Genomic DNA, 18,464 nt, shown 5'->3' with positions numbered 1-18,464 from the left:
ACCCAGCAACTTGGTGTGTATGTTCATCAGTGCTGTCCTGTGTGCCGCCACATCATGGTCCTCATCACATTCCTCTGCTGCAGAACCCATCAGTGACTTTTTTGCGCAGTGAGCTGGTTAACATTTGGGTTCCTCTGAACCCAAATGGTGCCTCCTGACTCACTACATGCTGATCCTGCCTCTATACCAGCCTCCAAGGTATGTGTGGTGCCAGTATTTGAACTGGTGGTTGCGAGCTTCAGATCAAGTTCACCTGTGCTGTGTGTTACTCTCTCTCTGCTCCTGGGTCTGCTGTGGCTGGGCAGGTGGATAGTTCTTGGGTGTTTGAAGGCAGGAGCTCAGAAAGGGGAAGCTTGGTGTGAAGGAGGGGGCGGTGTAGGGTGGGAAACAAGAGGTTCCTGGTCACAGTTGCTTATCATGCTGAATGGCAGTGTACTGAAAAGGGGCCAAGGGAAGGAGCATACATCCTCAATGTTAGTGGTGACAGCGGATGCACTGTTGTAGCTGGCCCCATGACACAGAAACCCATCTCCTCCCCAGGGCTGAGGAGGTGCAGGTATCCTTGTCCATTGCCAGTGCTGCTCTGCTCCCTTCTATTGCGTACCTCCTTGTTGTAGAATAATGGTGTTCGGCAGAGTAAGGGTTAACGTGGGACTGAAGAACAGTACCGTCCACAGTATAATGTAAAGAGTCACATGAGACTAGAGTGTGTGTGGAGTAGAGTGTGGGAGGAGCCAACATGGAGACAGCAGCTGCAAGGCAGTACCTTAGATATGTACATAGCTATTGGTTACCAATAAGCGGTTTATGTTTAACCATACAAGTCTCCAGATCTCTCTGTGAAACACCAAACACCTTTACAACACTTGTCCTGCAAGAGAAAGGGCAGGATGTCAGTGATTGTGCTGCACTGTGTTTGGTGATGTGCTTTTCACAGCTGAATAGTTGGAGCAGAATGGAGGTCGCAAGAGGTGGGTGTGAGGCTAGCAGCATTGGAATGTGAGGGTGAGATGAAGCATCTAGATGTTAGGCCTGAATCCTGAGTGACAGGCAGTGTGTTGGTAGAGTGATGGCAGTGTGGGGCACCAAGGGTTTGGTGGTATGGTGGGTAGGAGATGCCATGTGAAGATGCCTTCACTGACCTTGTCCAGCAACCTCAGGTCATTCGACTCCTTGTGTCACTGCTGCCAACTCTTCAAGGCCAGACTCTAGGAATTGAGTTCCCTGGTCACCTGCTTCCATTATCTCCTGAGAGTGGTCCTACTGGACCTCTTGCCCTTCCCCCATCCCTCCACAGGAATATGCATCTCCCCTCCTGCTCACCTCCACCGCTAAGGCATCCAGCACTATATCTGTGAACCTAAGAACTTTCAGTCCTGGTGTTCTGTTTTTCTTTTTTAGAATGACGGAGCAGCGGGCTATTATGCTTCATTGCAGTTTCCCTTTAAGAGGGACAGACTGCCTTTGTGAGGAGTAGGTTGGCTGTACCACGTGCTATCAGTGAACGCTGCTTGGACCCCCTGCTTAGCAATCAGGCAGCCGGCAGCATGTGCCCCTGTCAGACCAACATGGGAGGCGAAGGAGTTGTGGTATTGTTGCTGGGTTAGTAATCCAGAGACCCAGGGTAATGCTCTGGGGACCTGGATTCGAATCCCACCATGGCAGATGGTAGAATTTGAATTCAATTAAAATCTGGAATTCAAGTCTAACAATGAAGCCATTGTCGATTGTTGATTGTTCACTAATTTCCTTTGGGCAAGGAAGTCTGCCATCCTTACCTGGTCTGGCCTACATGTGACTCCAGATCCACAGCAATGCAATGTGGTTGACTCTTAAACGCCCTCTGAACTAGGGCAACTAGGGATGTGTAACAAATGCTGGCCTGGCCAGTGACACCCACATCCCATGAATGACTAAAAAGAAAATATTACAACCAGGCAAATGAAGAGATAACATTAAGTTTGTGTCCTCCCTGCCTCGATAACAAGGGCACAGGTGGGCAATAAACAATTTTTAGCAAATAGCAAAATAATGTGGGTGCTAGAAATTTTAAATTAAAACAGAAAATGCCCCCAGGAGGTCAGGCAGCATCTGCGGCGAAAGAAACAGAGTTAACATTTCTGGTCGATGAACTTTCATTGGAATCATCTGACTCTCTAACTCTGTTTCTCTCTCCACTCCACAGGTGCTGCCCGACTTGCTAAGCATTTCTTGGCGTTTGCTGTTTTTATTACCAATTCTTAGCCCTTCGTGTCAAATAGGTTTTGCACCTTGGGCTGACAAAGTACTTGTTAGATTCTAACGTGTACAAATTTTGTACGCTTAAAACGCTCCAAGTAAAAAGCTGGGAAAATCAGTAGAATTATTTGCTTACATTTTGTTCCAGTTACTTATATTATTACTTAATACCCCTACTTGTTCAGTCAATTAAATACTAACTTGGACATGAGGCCCAACAATGTTGCTTTCCCATCAGACCTATATAAGACGGAATATGAAGTGTTACCTAAGGGCTCCCTCAGAGTGTTGACCTCAATGTCAGAGGCACAGAAATGGGAGCTGTGGCTTAGCTCGCAGCATTCTTATCTCTGAATTGGTTGTGGGAGTCAATCCCCTTTTCCAGCAACTTCACAAAATTTTAGGCTAAAACTCCAATGCAGTACAGAGGAGCTGCTGCACTGTTGGAGGTGCCATCTTTTTGATGAGATGTTAAACTTGAGGCCCTGTCTGCCACCCCTAGGTGGGCTTAAAAGATCCCATGGCACTCTTTCTAAGAAGAGCTGGGGAAATCTTCTCAGAATCTGGGCCAATATTTATCCCTCAACCAAGTTCAGTAAACAAAAGCGGATTATTTGCTCAGTATCGCATTGCTGCTTGTGGGAGCGTGCTGTGCACAAATTGATTGCTGTGTTTCCTACCTTACAGCATCGACTGTGCATACAAAGTACTTTACTGGCTGAAAAATCTGGGGCAGCCTGAGGAGGTGAAAGGTGCTATATAAATGCAGTCTTTTTGTGAAAATTTGGATCCCATTCATGACTAATGCTTAATTCCTTAGATGTGATTATGAGTCGAGTCATTTGGAGGGGGGAGAATGGGTGGGGGCCAGGGGGATGCTGTGGGAGAAAAAAACCATTGGGGGAAGAAAACCATTCTGTATATCACAGACACTCAGCATCGATCTGCCGAGTGGGTGGTCCAATTGTCCCAGTTCAGCGACTGAGTAGGTGGTGGAGAAGAGGAAAGAGAAATACTGTCAGGGAGAGAGGAGCAAATTAGATTTATCACCAGTCACATACCAAAGTATTTGTTGGAAAATCTTTATGATTAGATCGGCTGTTTATATTTAAAATTCAGTAATGTCCAATAATAAAATTATAATATTTGTACTGGGTAATCACGAGGCACAGAACAGTTGTTAAAAGTCAGTGGGGATATTATAAATGTCCAACCATCTGTGGAAGAGACAGAGAAGACGCCCAGATAAAACCCTTTGAGGCTATGTGGTTCTCCTCCACTTTTCAGTCACTGAGCTGTACATGTGATGCAATACAATGCTCGTTTCAAATCTCTCCATGGCCCCTCTCCTCCCTATCTCTGAAACCTCCTCCAACCCTACCATTCTCTGAGATCTCTGCACTCCTTCAATTCTGGCCTCAATAATAGTCTGACTTCCTCCCCTACAGAGATCTTATTATGGCTACAGGACTGCCAGGCATAAGGCAGGCTTCAGAGGCTGAAGAACTCAATGAAGAATGTGCAGGTACGTCATTTTTGATTCACCCGCTTAACATATTTTAGAATCCGACGGAACTTTATGTTGGAACTAGTTGCTCAGGTCCCCACCTGTGAAGCAGTGAATACTGAGAGGTCAGTGATAATACTCACATCATTTCAACCTGAAATGTTTTACAGATATTCACTTCCCTGGGTGAAAAGATTCTGACTTTCTACAGGGTTCACAAACTGTTCGAACTGACAAGTTGATTTTCCAATATCATTAGAACAGGAAAGTAGACCCAATATACTCTGAGCGTTCCAGGATGCTGCCCTTTTATACTTTGCATTCCAACCTTCACAGGCCTCAACAAACTTCTGCCTTTCAATGACCAACAGAATCAGGGCTTTGGTGTTGGTTGATTTGTGTATCTGCACACACTTGAGCATAGTGAAAATCGAAAGGGATTGTCTTTCCAATATACAGCATGCAAAGCCTTCCAGACGTCAGAAAACAGCAAAATCAACTACCCAAAAGTGAAGCAGCTTAAATCTACATGAATTTAGTGTTCCTCCCCGACATGTTCAAATATTCCCAGTAGATGCGATGAAATGAACGTCTTGAATTTGGGATGAATTGGTTTAAGACCTTGACATTTAGCATGAGGAAGTGTCTTTTTTTTTAAGCTTCTGGTGAAGGGTCATCATTGACCTGAAACAAGAACTCTTGTTTTTCGCTCCATGGTTGCTGCCTGACCTGCTGAGTATCACAGAACCACAGAATGGTTACAACACAGAAGGAGGCCATTCGGCTCTTTGTGTCTGTGCTGGCTCTCCAAATGAGCAATTCACTTTGCCCCCCCCACCCCCCGCCTTCTCCCCATAACCTTACACATTCTTCCTTTTCAGATAATAATCCAATTCCCTCTTAAATGCCTTGATTAAATCTACTTCTACCACTTTCTCAGGCTGCACACGCTAGATCTTAACCACTCGTTGCATATAAAAGTTTCTTCTCAGGTCTCCGTTGCTTCTTTTGCCAATTACCTTAAATCTGTGCCCTCTCCTTCTCGAGTAATCCACCAGTGGGAACAGTGTCTCCCTTTCTACTCTGTCTAGACCCCTCATTATTTTGAATATCTCTGTCAAACCTCCAGTACTCCTAGCATTTCTGTTTTTATTTCTTTTTTTAATGTGGCCACTACAAATGAACCATGGTTGTAGTAACTGAAGGTATAGTCTCTCCTGCTGTCTATCAGGGGTCACATGATGTTCTGGGAGGCTCTGACCAATGAGCCCTAAACGTGGGTAATCTGAGGGGTGGGTCTTCCTGACGAGAGTCCTGATTGAGCGTGTAGCACCTGAAAAGCTCCTTGTAATAAGGTTTATCTGTTTCTTGTTGAAACCTGTCTGCTCTGTCGAGTCATTACATTTAGCGACGAGGGTAAAATAGCTCAGATGCTGCACCTTGCCTTGTTACTATGAGTACATCGAATCTTAAGAAAAAGAAAAGACTACTCACCATTCACGCCACTCTTCGACGAAATCGATCCTTAGGAAGCGAATATGGAAGACTGGAGCCAGTATGTAGACCGCCTCAGATTTCTTTTCGTAGCGAGCGATATTATCATGGGGTAAAAGCCAGAAAGTCATCCCTTTGTGTGTATGTGGCAAGTAAGACATACAATCTCATTCACAGCCTGATGTCCCTGAGTGTGCCCAATTCTAAGTCCTTTAATGAATTAGTGGACCTCGTGAAAACGTATTTCCAGCCGAAGACATCCGTAATAACACTGCGTTTTAAACTTAATTCCAGAGTCAGGGCCCCGGGAGAGTCCATCGCAACCTGTGTAATGAGCCTGAAGCAGTTAACGGAACACTGTGACTTCGGGGATATACTAAATGATACACTGTGGGACTGATTAGTTTGTGGAGTTCAGGACGATGCCATTCAGCACCATTTACTCGCCAACATTGAGCACGCCCTAGAAATCCCCTTCACCATGGAAAGTGCTATGAGAGACTCAGGGTTTGCAACACATACAACATGGAGCTGTTCTTCGCATAGGCGAGAACCTTCCATCAGGAGTGGTGCAAAAATCAGAGACACAGCATCAAAGTGAGAGACAATGTCCGCTGTTAGAAACACGAAAAGGTCTAGTAGAAACACTTCAGCAGCGACTCCGCAATTAAGCTGGTATAGATGTGGAGGTGACCACGGACCGGACACCTGTAAATTCAAGGAGGCAGAATGCCATTACTGCAATAAAAAGGGTCACGTAGTAAGGCAATGCAGGGTAAAGTTAAAACAGCCCATAAAGCAGCAAACCAACATGATTGAATTAAAAAATACAGCAGAACCTGAAGCTACCGACACTGACATTTATTGCTTGTATAACGTCACCGCTGTAAAAACCAAACCTATCACTGTCACAATCCAAGTTAATGAGAAAACACTAATACTGGAAGTGGATATGGGCTCCTCAGCTACAGTGGTGGGAGAGCACATTTTCAAATACCTTAATGAAGGTAGACAGCCAATAAACCTGGAGCAGACAACTGCTAAATTAAAGTTATACACTGGAGAATCTATTCAGGTAAAGGGCATCGCCACAGTACCAGTGTCTTGTAGGCAACAGACAGCCCAGCTGCCTGTGGTAATAGTGAAAGGAGAAGGACCCAGTCTTTCAGGTTACAGAAGATCAGGCTTGACTGGTCTGAGATATTTCACCTGAAAACAGGAGTAGTTTCTGAACTGCTAAGAAAATACGGCATTGTATTTTGGGATGAATTAGGGAAGTTAAAAGGTGTGCAGGCCAAGATATATATGGATCCTCAGGCGACACCACGTTTCCTTAATGCCGGATCTGTGCCTTATGTGTCGAAGGAGAAGGTGGATGTAGAACTGTGCCGGTTAGAAAAGCTGGGCATCATCCAACCTGTCCAACTCTCGGAATGGGCAGTGCCCATAGTTCAAGTGGTTAAGCCTGACCAAACTATATGCATTTGTGGGGACTATAAATTGACTGTAAACAAGGCAGCAAAACTAGATAAGTACCCCATTCCAAGGATAGACGACTTAATTGCAAAGCTGGCTGGAGGCAAGTCTTATACAAAATTGGATATGAGCCACGCCTACCAACAATTAGAACTGGATAGCACACCGAGAGGATATGCGACTATTAACACACACAAGGGTCTTTATCAGTACACTCGCCTACCCTTTGGAGTATCGTCTGCATGTGCAATCTTCCATGAGAACAATGGAGAGTCATTTGCAAGGATGTCACCAAGTGGTAGTATACCTAGATGATGTTCAGACCAAAGGGTCAACCGAGACCAAACACTTGGCCAACTTGGAGGAGGTGCTAAGAAGGTTCATGGAAGCCGGTGTACAATTAAAGAAGGAAAAATGTAAATTTTAAGTGCCAGAAGTTACCAGGTCACAGGGTGGACGCCATGGGTTTTCAACGAGTAGAAGAGAAAGTTTGGGCAATAAAAGATGTACCCTCACCATCCAATGTAACCGAATTCAAGTCCCTCCTGGGTCTGAACAGCAACTATAGATGCTTCTTGCCTAACTTGTCAACTGTGTTGGCACCATTACACTTGTTAAAAAAGAATCACTGTTGGTCGGGGAATTCACAACAGGGAAAAGCCTTTGTGAAAGTGAAGAAGCTGTTGCATTCATTGTGTTTATTGGTATATTGCAACCCATCGAAAGATTTGGTACTAACATGTGATGCCTCTCCTTATGGTGTAGAAGCCAGGTTATCACATAGAATGGAAAATGGATCAGAAAGGCCCATTGGCTATGTCTCAAGAACCCTCTCCACAGCTGAGAAGGGTTATTCCCAACTAGAAAAGGAAGGTTAATCAGTGGTATTTGGAGTAAATTCCACCAGTACCTATGTGGACATTCCACCATTATGTCGGAGCATAAACCATTAATGGGTTTATTCGGTGAGGATAAGGCCATTCTGCCAATAGCATCAGCAAGAATACATCGTTGGGCTTTGATATTATCTGGGTATGAATATATTTTTCTGTACTTTTCTGGCTTACAGATTGCAAATGCGGATGCATTCAATCATCTCCTGTTACCAGAGGGTATTGTACATGCTCCAGCGCCACAAGAAGTTGTGTGATTACTGAATTTCTTGGATTCTTCGCCTGTGTGTGTGAAGCAAATTAGAAATTGGGGAAACAGAGCTCCAATGTTGTTGGAAGTCAGAGACTTTATTTTGCAATGATGGTCAAATTTGCTTGTATCTGAAGATTTGAGACCATTCCATGCCAGAAACACAGAGTTAAACTGTCAAGATGGAATTTTATTGTGGGAATCAAGAGTTGTTATCCCTTCACAGGGTAGAAAACCACTCTTGACAGAGCTTCACAGTGTGCATCCAGGCATGTCAAAGACGAAAATGCTTGCACGAAGTTATGTCTAGTAGCCAAGCATTGACAGTGACATTGAAAGCATAGTCAACCACTGTCTCTATTGTCAGCAACAACAGAAGTTGCCTGTTTTAGCTCCCTTGTATCCGTGGAAGCGGCCTGGTTGACCCTGGGTTAGACTACACATCGATTATGTAGGACCATTCTTAGGTACCATGTTTTTGTTGATTGTAGATGCACTTTCTAAATGGATGGATGTGTACGAAGTCAAATTGCCAACGCTGAGCGCACCTATCGAGAAGCTGCGTCACTGTTTTAGCATACTTGGCCTACCTGAAATTGTCATTTCTGATAACGGTAAAGTCTTCACCAGCACAGAGTTTCAGAAATTCATGAATCTGAATGGAGTTAAAACAGCCCCTTAACATCCCTCATTGAATGGTTTAGCCGAGAGAGCTGTACAAACTTTTGAGTCTGGTATGAGAAGGTTATCTATCAGAAGGTACTCTAGAAACCTGTATCAGAAGATTTGAGACCATTCCATGCCAGAAACACAGAGTTAAATTGTCAAGATGGAATTGATGGAATCAAGAGTTGTCATCCTTTCACAAGGTAGAAAACTACTCTTGATAGAGCTTCACAGTGTGCATCCAGGCATGTCGAAGATGAAAATGCTTGCACGAATTTTCCCACTTTCTTCTCAGTTATCATACAATGCCACATTCGACTAAGGGTTCAACACTGTCTGAATTTTGATGAAACGCTACCTACATGTGTGGTTGAGCCTGGTTTTCCCAAATTTAGAGGTGAAGGTAGACAGGAATCAGAGTAATCAAAAATTAAATCATGATATTCACTGTAAAGCTTGCACATTCAGTGTAGGTGACACAGTATTCGTGTGAAATTTCGGAAGTGGACCTTGCTGAGTTCCTGGAACCATTGTCCCAGAGACAGGTCCCTTATCCTTCCAAGTGCAAGTGGAAGATGGAATCGTTCATAGGCACATAGATCATATTCATGCCAGAGAGGCATCCCAACAACCAACTATTCCGCCTGTGATTAAAGTCGAATCGTCAGTTCCTGAGTTGACAGATCGACCTAGAACAGACATGCCCGAAGTCTCTGTAGAGTTGCCAAACCCAGAACTGCCACTTTCTAATGATGTGCCTCATGCTGTATATCCAGATCCAATCAATCCTGTCGAGGAACCTCAAGTGGTAGAGCTACACTGCTCTAGCCATATAAAGAGAGCACCTCAGAGACTTGATCTTTAATCACCTGAAGTTGTTTTTGTGTATATGTTGTTGGATATACAAATGCTGCCCTGTAAATAGAAATTGAAAAAAAATTAAAGGGGGAGTAAATGTGGTAACTGAAATATAGCCTCTCCTGCTGTCTATCAGAGGTCACGTGATGTTCTGTGAGGCACCGACCAATGAGCCCTAAGCGTGGTAACCTGGGGAGTGGGGGGGCGGGTGGTGCTTCTTGATGAAAGACCTGATCGGACATGCAGCACCTGAAAAGCTCTCTGCAATAAAGTTTATCTGTTTCTTGTTGAAACCAGTCCTCTCTGTTGAGTTATTATACAGGCCCAGCCAGTGACCCTTGTGCAGTGCCTTCCTATTGCCAAACAGTAAGATCAATTTGGCCTCAGTACTGGATTTTACATGGTGGCTTGGGGAGGACATTATATTACAGGCCTGAGGCAAATTCATTTGGTGGAGACAGTGGCATAGTGGTATTGTCACTAGGTTAGTAATCTAGCAGAGCAGGCTAATGCTTTGGGGCATGTGGGTTCAAATCTTACCATGGTAGCTGGTGGAATTTAAATTCAATTAATAAAATCTGGAATTGAAAGGTAGCCTCAGCAATGATGACCATGAAACAAATGTTCCAAAAACCCATCAGGTTCTCTAAGGAAGGAAACTGCCATCCTTGCCTGGCCTATCTGTGACTCCAGGCCCAGAGTAATGTGGTTGACTCTTATTTGCACTCTGAAATGGCACTCAGTTCAAGGCATTAGGGATGGGCAACAAATGCTGACCTTTCCGACGATGCCCACATCCCATAAAAGAATGAAGACAAAAAAATATTCATGCCTCAAGATAACTGGTACTGAAGTCTTACAATACATTAACTCATTTCTATTAAGTTCCTTTCTCCACCCATTTAAAATAAAGAGATTAATGCACAAATAAGGTAATTTGATATCAATGTGTTAAACGATTCTTGGTTAACACTGCACACGATACTTTCCAGGCTTGAACCCCTAGTGCAGAGCCACATACACAGTTTTAGCTTAGTTAATGGTTCCCTTTGATATCAGAAACCCAGTGACAGAGCAGCAAATAGTTAATTCGCACGACTGAGTTTGTTATTACATTGCTCGTGATAGACCATGGGGAAAAGGTAGGGGATGGCACGAGGCGAATTGCTCCTTTTAAGAGCCTGCACAGTCATGATGGGCTGAATGGCCTCCTTCTGTGTTGTAACTGTAGTGTTCAGTTGTTCCGTGTTTGACTATGTGAGTCTGTTTGCTATTGATGCTCACTTTGCTTGGGGACACAGTCTCCGGATAAGGGGCCGATTGTTTAGGACTGAAATGAGGAGAAATTTCTTCACGCAAAGGCTTGTGAGTCTTTGGAATTCTCTAACCCAGAGGGTTGTGGATGCTCCAACGTTGAATACATTTAAGGCTGGGATAGACAGGTCTTTGGTCTATCAGGGAATTAAGGGATATGGGGAGCGGGCAGGAAAATGGAGTTGAAGCCCAAGATCAGCCATGATCATATTGAATGGAGGAGCAGGTTTGTTGGGCCATGTGGTCTACTCCTGCTCCTATTTATTATGTTCTGATGTTCTTATGATTGGTTAAGCCTGGGGGTGGACTCAAAGAAAAATAAACAAACTAATGAAGCAGCTTGAAGCTAGAGTTAGAAGCATGGAGTAGACATTTTAAAGCATTGTATAAAAAAAACTCTTGTAAATAAAGTTAGTGCACACATGTAAACTAATGTGTCACCTCTGCATAGCTCTCAGCTATAAAATATACAACAGTAACCATTCTTTGAGTTTATGATTCTAAATGAAATTTTCAAAACTGTGATTAATAGATTTCTGTTAGGCAAGACTATCAAGAGATATGGGACTGAGGTGGGTAAGTTAAGACACAGATCAGCCATGATCTAATGAAATGGTAGAACAGGCTCGAGGGGCAGATTGGCCTACACCTGTTCTAATGTTGTTGGCACTATTACAATGGGGAGCTTTAAATCACACTCAACACAAGTGTCTAAAATAGCCACAGTTCCAAGCAGTGAAAGAGTCTTCTGCAATAAATTTTTGAACAGGATGTGTTTGAATTGTTTGATTGCAAATAATAAATACAGCAGTCTCCCATAAGCACCAGACTGAAATAATCTTTTCTTTATGTTCAACGAGGTCAGAATATGATACTCCTGAGGAATGGACTTCTTCAGATTTCCTGCCCCCGCCACCAGTATCAAGCATTCCCACGCCAGCTACACTACATACAGCCAGATGCTGAGTAAAATTCCCTTCAGTCCACCCTGCCAACTCTGGTTCAACATATTGCTAGATCTTTCGTTACGTGACCTCCCCATCTCCAATCATCCAGCCAAACAAAGTTTTTTCTCCCCCCCCCCATCTCCATATTTTTAGAACTAATAATTGAAAGTGTTTCAAAGAAAATGAAAAAGAGACTTTTTGCCAAATCTTTTCATCTTGCACTCATCAGGACAGTCACAAGAATACCAATGTCAGGGGAAGCGATTGTCCTGATGAGTGCAAGACAAAAAGCTTCGACACAATGTCTTTTCTCAGCAATGCTCAAGTGCGGTACTACCAAACAACAAAATGAAAAAGGGCACCCGCTTGTTTTTAATGTCCCTATGATTTTTCTCCTGTGTGCTGCTGACAGCAATGATAAGGAGATTAACCTTTAATTCCTGGAGACTCCAGGAAAAACCTGGAGGGTTGCCAACATGAGTCTGTACCAATAATATGTCTCAGCCCCACCTCAGATGAGCACCAATGGGATTATTTTTTTTCACTATAACCTACACCAGCTGCCCTCCGGCCTTTTTGAGGAGTAAAAATGCATGCCAAATTTTGGGACACCTTTGCGATGCAGGCCCCGTTCACCAGGGGAGAAAAAAGAAAGACTTGCTTTTATATAACACCTTTCGTGACCACAGGATATCCCAAAGTGCTTTGTAATCAATTAAATGCTTTTGAAGTGCAATTGTAACGTAGGAAACACAGCAGGCAGTTTGCCTACGGCCAGGTCTCTCAAACAGCAGTGTAAAGATAATCGGTTTTTGTGCTGCTGATCAGCCAATAAATATTGGCTGGGGCACGAGGGATAATTCCCCTGTTTTTCTTCGAAATAGCGCCATGGGATCTTTCACATCCACCTGAGAGGACAGATAGAGCCTCATTTTAATGTCTCACCTGCAAGACACCATCCCTGACACCTCAGTACCTGCTCGGTACAGCACTGGAGTGTCATCCTCGACCTTTTCATTCATGTCTTGGAGTGGGACTGCGAGCCCACAACCTTCTCACTCTGGGAACTGAGCCACACAACCATGGAATTGGCTTGGGACCATCCAAAACCCTTTCTCAAGGGGCCTCATACAGCCAGCAGGTGAAAAGGGACCTTCACCCAATTGTCCGTGGTTCAATTTTGAGCCCAGATCCCGGCTGCGAATGGCCAGTGCCTAAGGCACCGCACCAGCCAATGGTTATCCAAAGTGCATTATCATTGAGTCTTAGCTGTACCTTTCTGCTCAGGTTCAAAAGCATGAGCTGAAGTGAAATCTCCAGTTGTAACAGTTGTTTTGGTAAAACACTTTTACTCCTTCGCTGAATTGACTCACACGTTTGGCTTCCCTGCCTACCATTTCTCTGGGGGCTGGCTGGGTGGGTCACAGGCCAGAGAAATCAATGACCAGTATGTGTTAAGAGATTTTTGTTTTAATTAAGCGGGAGAGACACTTCCAATGGAGTCTCTGTCTCACAAAAGTCATGTGTCAATCCTTTTCTACCCACAAGCTTGGCAGTTTTCTAACAAAAACATTGTGGGCTTTCCGAATTAGATTTTTCGGTGAGCTAATTACCTGAAAGAAAAAAAAAAGTCGCATTGCTCAAAAATAAAGAAGGGACCTGCTGTGATTTTTCGATACCTCATGTTACAGATAACAATAATGGGTGGCTGCCTAAAACCCCATCAGTCAGCACAAGCCTCCTTCTCTTCTGCAAAGTAATTACATGGCATTACTGTGTGACATTTGGAATTGCTTCCAGACCATAGGAACAGACCTTGAAGTGGCATTTGCTTCCCATGTTTATGTGCCAAGTGTCAGGTTAGGTTGCAAAGCAAACAGCGAATGTTTCAAGCCTGTAGTTAAATCAATATGGACAGAAAGTTGGAGAAAGTACTATCTTTACATTTTCTAACAAAAACATTTGGCAGCTTTACAAATGATAGTTTTAGACTTTACAAAAAGGAGGACAGGTTGCCGAGGCCATCCATCTAGCTGGGTGCTTCTTCTGGTGCTTTTAGCTGATAGTGTTAATATATATAAAATCCATTAAAATTACAAGTCAATAGAATAGAAGTCAGAGCATTCTGATCTCACAGTGACAACTAAAATGAAAATTTTATCACAGCCTTGCCCTGAAATCTGGCATATTTTTAAGATGCCCGCGGGAAACCATAAACAAAAATAACCAAATTCACCTAACGACCACTAAATGCAAAAATTACCACCAAGGCTTCACTTTTTGTAACTTTAATGTGAATCAGAACCAATGCAAATTAAAGATGAATTAACAGGAAAATGATACTTCAAATGAAAAGGTAAATTTCACTTTAAATAGCCGATACAACAAAGACATACCTTACACAACCACATGCACAGACATGTGGCAACATGTGCAGTTCCAAAGTTCTCTAACTCAGCCTTTGGTTACTTAGGATCTGTCACTTTCCCACTCAATCCATTTTGCCTTCAAGTCACGTTTGCCAGCAGCCATATTCTCTCTCAGGTGCCCAGAGAGGGTCACCACCTGAACAGCGCATGCCTGCAGAATCGGCTTAGGGCCACAGGTCCCTGAAGGTGCCAGGATAGGTGGACAAGGTGGTAAAGAAAGCATATGGAATGCTTTCCTTTATTGGATGAGGTATTAAATACAAAAGCAGGGGTGTAATGATGGCACGGTACAAAACTCTGGTTAGGCCACAGCTGGAGTTTTGTGTACAGTTCTGATCACCACATTATAGGAAGGACATAATAGCTCTGGAGAGAGTGCAGAGAAGATTTACAAGAATGTTGCCAGGGCTTGAAAATTGCAGGTATGAGGAAAGATTGGATAGGCTGGGGCTGTTTTCCTTAGAACAGAGGAGGCTGAGGGGTGACCTAATTGAGGTGTAAAAAATTATGAGGGACCTAGATAGGGTAGACAGGAAAGACTTGTTTCCCCTTGTTGAGGAGTCAGTTACCAGGGGGCATAGATTTAAGGTGATTGACAGAAGGATTAGAGGGTACATGAGGAAAAACTTTTTCACGCAGAGGGTGATGGATGTCTGGAATTCACTGGCCTAAATCGGTGGTTGAGGCTGAAACACTCAACACATTTAAAAGGTACTTGGATCTGCATCTGACGCACTGTAACCTGCAAGACTATGGACTAGGTGCTGGAAAGTGGGATTAAAATGAGCGGCTAGTTTCCTTTTGCGTCTTTTTCTGGCTGGCACAAATGTGATGGGCTGAATGACCTCTTTCTGCGCCACTTTTCTATGGTTCTCTGGTTCTATTGTCCATAGCTGGATTCATGACTGTCTTGTTGACACAGATTCCCTAAAGACTCCTTTATCCAATCTCTTTAATCTACCCCATTAAACTATCTGGCCATCTCTGGCAAAACTGAAACAGCAAAATTGTCCAATTCACAATCCATGCTCTAACCCTGCCTTCAATTTCCTGTCCTGTTTAACCATCTTACTCACACACACACACACACACACACATATATCCTTGGAAATATGTTTTTTTTATTTGTTCATGGGATGTGGGCATTGCTGGTTCAGCCAGCATTTATTACCCATCCCTAGTTGCCCCTAGTGTTGTTAAAGGTCAACCACGTTGCTGTGAGTCTGGAGTCGCATGTGGGCCAGACCAGGTAAGGACGGCAGATTTCCTTCCCTAAAGGACATTAGCGAACCAGATGGGTTTTTACAATGATCGACAATAATTTTCATGGTCATCATTAGACTTTAATTGGATAAAAGTTCCATCTGCTGTGGCAGGATTCAAACCCGGGTCCCCAGATCATTACCCTAGGTCACTGATCCAGTGACAATACCACTGCGCCATCATCTCCTCTTTGCTGTTTGCTCCTCTTCTGCAGCTCTTCTGTCTGGCCACACAGCTTTTGAATGCTAACATCTCCCCTGTTGGTACTGCTTCCTGATCAAGGGTAGCCAGGCCACATGGACCAGTTTTTCTTATTATTCAAGAAAATTACAATTGATCCCTTTACAATTGACGAAAACGCTTAAAAGCCCTTTTCAAACATTTGTAAAAACAATTACAGATTCCACAGACATTTTCAAGAAATTACAAATTTCCCTGCTTGTGGGACAAAGGTCATTACACTATCAAGGAGGTGTCAGCTGTGGCTCAGTTCATAGCACCCTTGCCTTTGAATCAGAGGGTTGCGGGTTCATGTCCCACTCCCAGAAACCAAGAACTGTGATTGTACTCAAAAAGAGTTGCAATCTGTGACTGTTGATAACTCGAAAGAGTATCAAACCCAAATAAAATTCAAACTGAGCAAAACTTTCGATCTGACTAGATAGATTTTTGTTAGGCAAGTGTATTAACAGATGTGAAACCAAGGCAGGTAGGTGGAATTGAGATAAAGACAGGCAATGATCTAATCGAAAGGTGGATGAGGCTCAATGGGCTGAATAGCCTCTCTCAGTTCCTGTGTATCTATGACTAGTTCGGGTTCAGTATATCCCCTGACGGGTTTCAGTTCAAAGCCTTTCCTAAGATTGAATTTTGCTTGTATCCATTTTTGTTGGTACAAAACTGGATTTCTCTGACTATCGAGTATCCAGAGGCAAACATCCAACCCCCAGTAATTTTTTAGTGGCATACTTGGTCTGTATTGGCCAAGTGGCTGACTGGTGTGTGGGTCTGGGCTGATCCCTCCCTCGCTTAATTAATAAATCTCAATAAAAACTAGTCTCAGTGATGGTGACCATGAAACTATTAGATTGTCATAAAAACCCGTCCGATTCATTAATGTCCCTTGGGGAAGGAAATCTCCTGTTCTTACCTCACGTGGCCTACAAAGAAATGTGGCTGACTCTTAACTGTCCTCTGAAATGACATAGCAAGCCACTCGGTTGTAACAAACCGCGACAGAAAAGTCAAAATGAAATGAAACCAAAAGCACCACCTGGCATTGACCTAGCCACCAGAAATGACAATGGCAGCACCAGCCCTGTCGACCCTGCAAAGCCCTCCTTGCTAACATCTGGGGCTTGTGCCAAAATTGGGAGAACTGTCCCGCAGGCTAGTAAAGCAACAGCCTGACATAGTTATACTCAGGAATCATACCTCACAGGCAAAGTCCATCACAATCCCTGAGTATATCCTGTCCAACAGCAGAGATGGTGGCACGGTGGTATACCATTGGTATACATGGCATCATGTTAAACTTGGGCAAGGGAATCTCCATTGATTACCACCTACCAGCACCCCCATAGCTGATGAATCAGTGCTCCTCCATGTTGAACACCATTTAGAAGCAGCACTGAGGGTGGCAAGGACTTTAATTGTGCTGTGGGTAGGGGGATTTCATGGTCCTTCACCAAAAGGGGCTCAGGAGCACCATTGCTGATGGAGCAGCTGAGTCCTGAAGGATATGTGGATCTGTGGCAGGTGGTGAGGAAAACAACAAGAGGGAAAAAAACTTACTGGACCTCATCCTCATCAATCTACCTGTTGCAGATGCATCTGTCCATGATAGTGTTGGCAGGAGTGTCCACCGCATTGTCCTCGTGGAGACAAAGTCCTATCTTCGCACTGAGGATACCCTCCATTGCATTGTGTGGCTCCACCACTGTGCTAACTGGAATGGATGCATGTTGTTATTGTTGTGTTTGCCACAGTATGGAATGCTTTACATCATAAAGCACTTCCAGGGCTTGCTTGATAAAAGGATTGGCCCGACAACCTACAGACCCGAGTCTACAGAACACTTTGGAAATTCAGCCCAAACCTATTTAGGCCGGGTCTGGGCCTTCCTGTCATGGAAATCTCTTGCTTGGATTGTGAGGGGTGGAGCCTCTCGCCCACCACTCAAGCGAATGTGAAAGGGGTCAGGGATGGGAGCGGGTGGCGGGGGGGGCGGTGGGGGGTGGTGGTGGTGCATAGAAGGTGGGTCTGGGAAGCAACGCTGAGGCCCAAAGTGAGAAGCCTGCCTTTCAGCCAGTGTGGGGGCAGAATTGATGAGGCAAACATCCAAACATGATGAAACCCGGGCACCAGGCCCTGAACAGCAGGAGAAGGGAACAATACGATAGTGAGACTGAAGTTAAGACCGGGACCCCCTACACGTGACTAATTAGGGGTTGAAAATAGGAGCACCCCCTTTTGGGCTGCTCGGGATAATTAAATGCGTCAAGGAGCAAGTGTTAAGCCCTTTATTAGCATTTATAAAAGGTTCTGTTGTCTACTTCAAGCACTCAATATGACGGGTGTTCACTTCTGCTCAGAAGTATTTGCATGCTTCCTGCTGCCATTTTGGATTGAGTCTTAGAAGGCCGATGTTGTGCCTGAAAAATACGTGCAACCCTGCCAAACTTAACCCCCAACATGCTTTTTTGAAATATCAATGAAGTCCCCTTAGAAAGTGAGCCACTTGGGATTGATTGATGGAGCTTTCTTGGAGGATACGAGCTGGTCTTTCCAGCTTCATTTAATACCTCAGGCATCGCTGTTACCATGGGCGACTACCCAAGAATGGGTGGATTTTTAATACCTATAAATTCAGAGCAGAGGGTGGATTGGTTCAAAAACATTTTGCAGAGTCCAAAAATGCTGCTGACCTTTAAGGTGGTACCGACAACATAAAAAGAACTGAAAAAGAGTCACTGCCAAATTGCATGTCAGATAGCTCTTGACTGACATGACACTCGTGTAGAATTTCTTTGCTATTCAAGGTCTAACAGAAATAACACTGTTTGTTACTTCCGCTCACTGTGTCAGCTTTGTTCACTGTAATCCCACACGTGTCCAGACATGTCGGAA

At 44.0% G+C, this 18,464-nt stretch overlaps 1 protein-coding gene across 6 annotated transcripts in view; it reads left to right on the top strand.

Annotated features, from left to right (window-relative positions):
* Window positions 1–18,464, top strand: part of LOC144684008 (uncharacterized) — a 134,837-nt gene that overhangs the window by 53,341 nt on the left and 63,032 nt on the right. For 5 of the 6 annotated variants that reach the window (XR_013577380.1, XR_013577379.1, XM_078547687.1 and 2 more), the window contains exon 2: window positions 3,687–3,763. The exons of the other annotated variant lie outside the window; for it this stretch is intronic. Coding sequence is in view for 3 of the 5 variants with exons in the window: in XM_078547686.1 (XP_078403812.1) it covers window positions 3,687–3,763 (77 nt within the window). In the remaining 2 variants the exon portion in view is untranslated. The remainder of the gene's footprint in view (window positions 1–3,686; window positions 3,764–18,464) is intronic. 6 annotated transcript variants of the gene reach the window in all.

The sequence above is a fragment of the Cetorhinus maximus genome, chromosome 8, assembly GCF_964194155.1.
Source record: "Cetorhinus maximus chromosome 8, sCetMax3.hap1.1, whole genome shotgun sequence".
Classification (NCBI taxonomy): Eukaryota; Metazoa; Chordata; class Chondrichthyes; order Lamniformes; family Cetorhinidae; genus Cetorhinus; species Cetorhinus maximus.
Note: the sequence above shows the minus strand (reverse complement) of the source record. Positions and strands in the feature narration are given on the sequence as shown.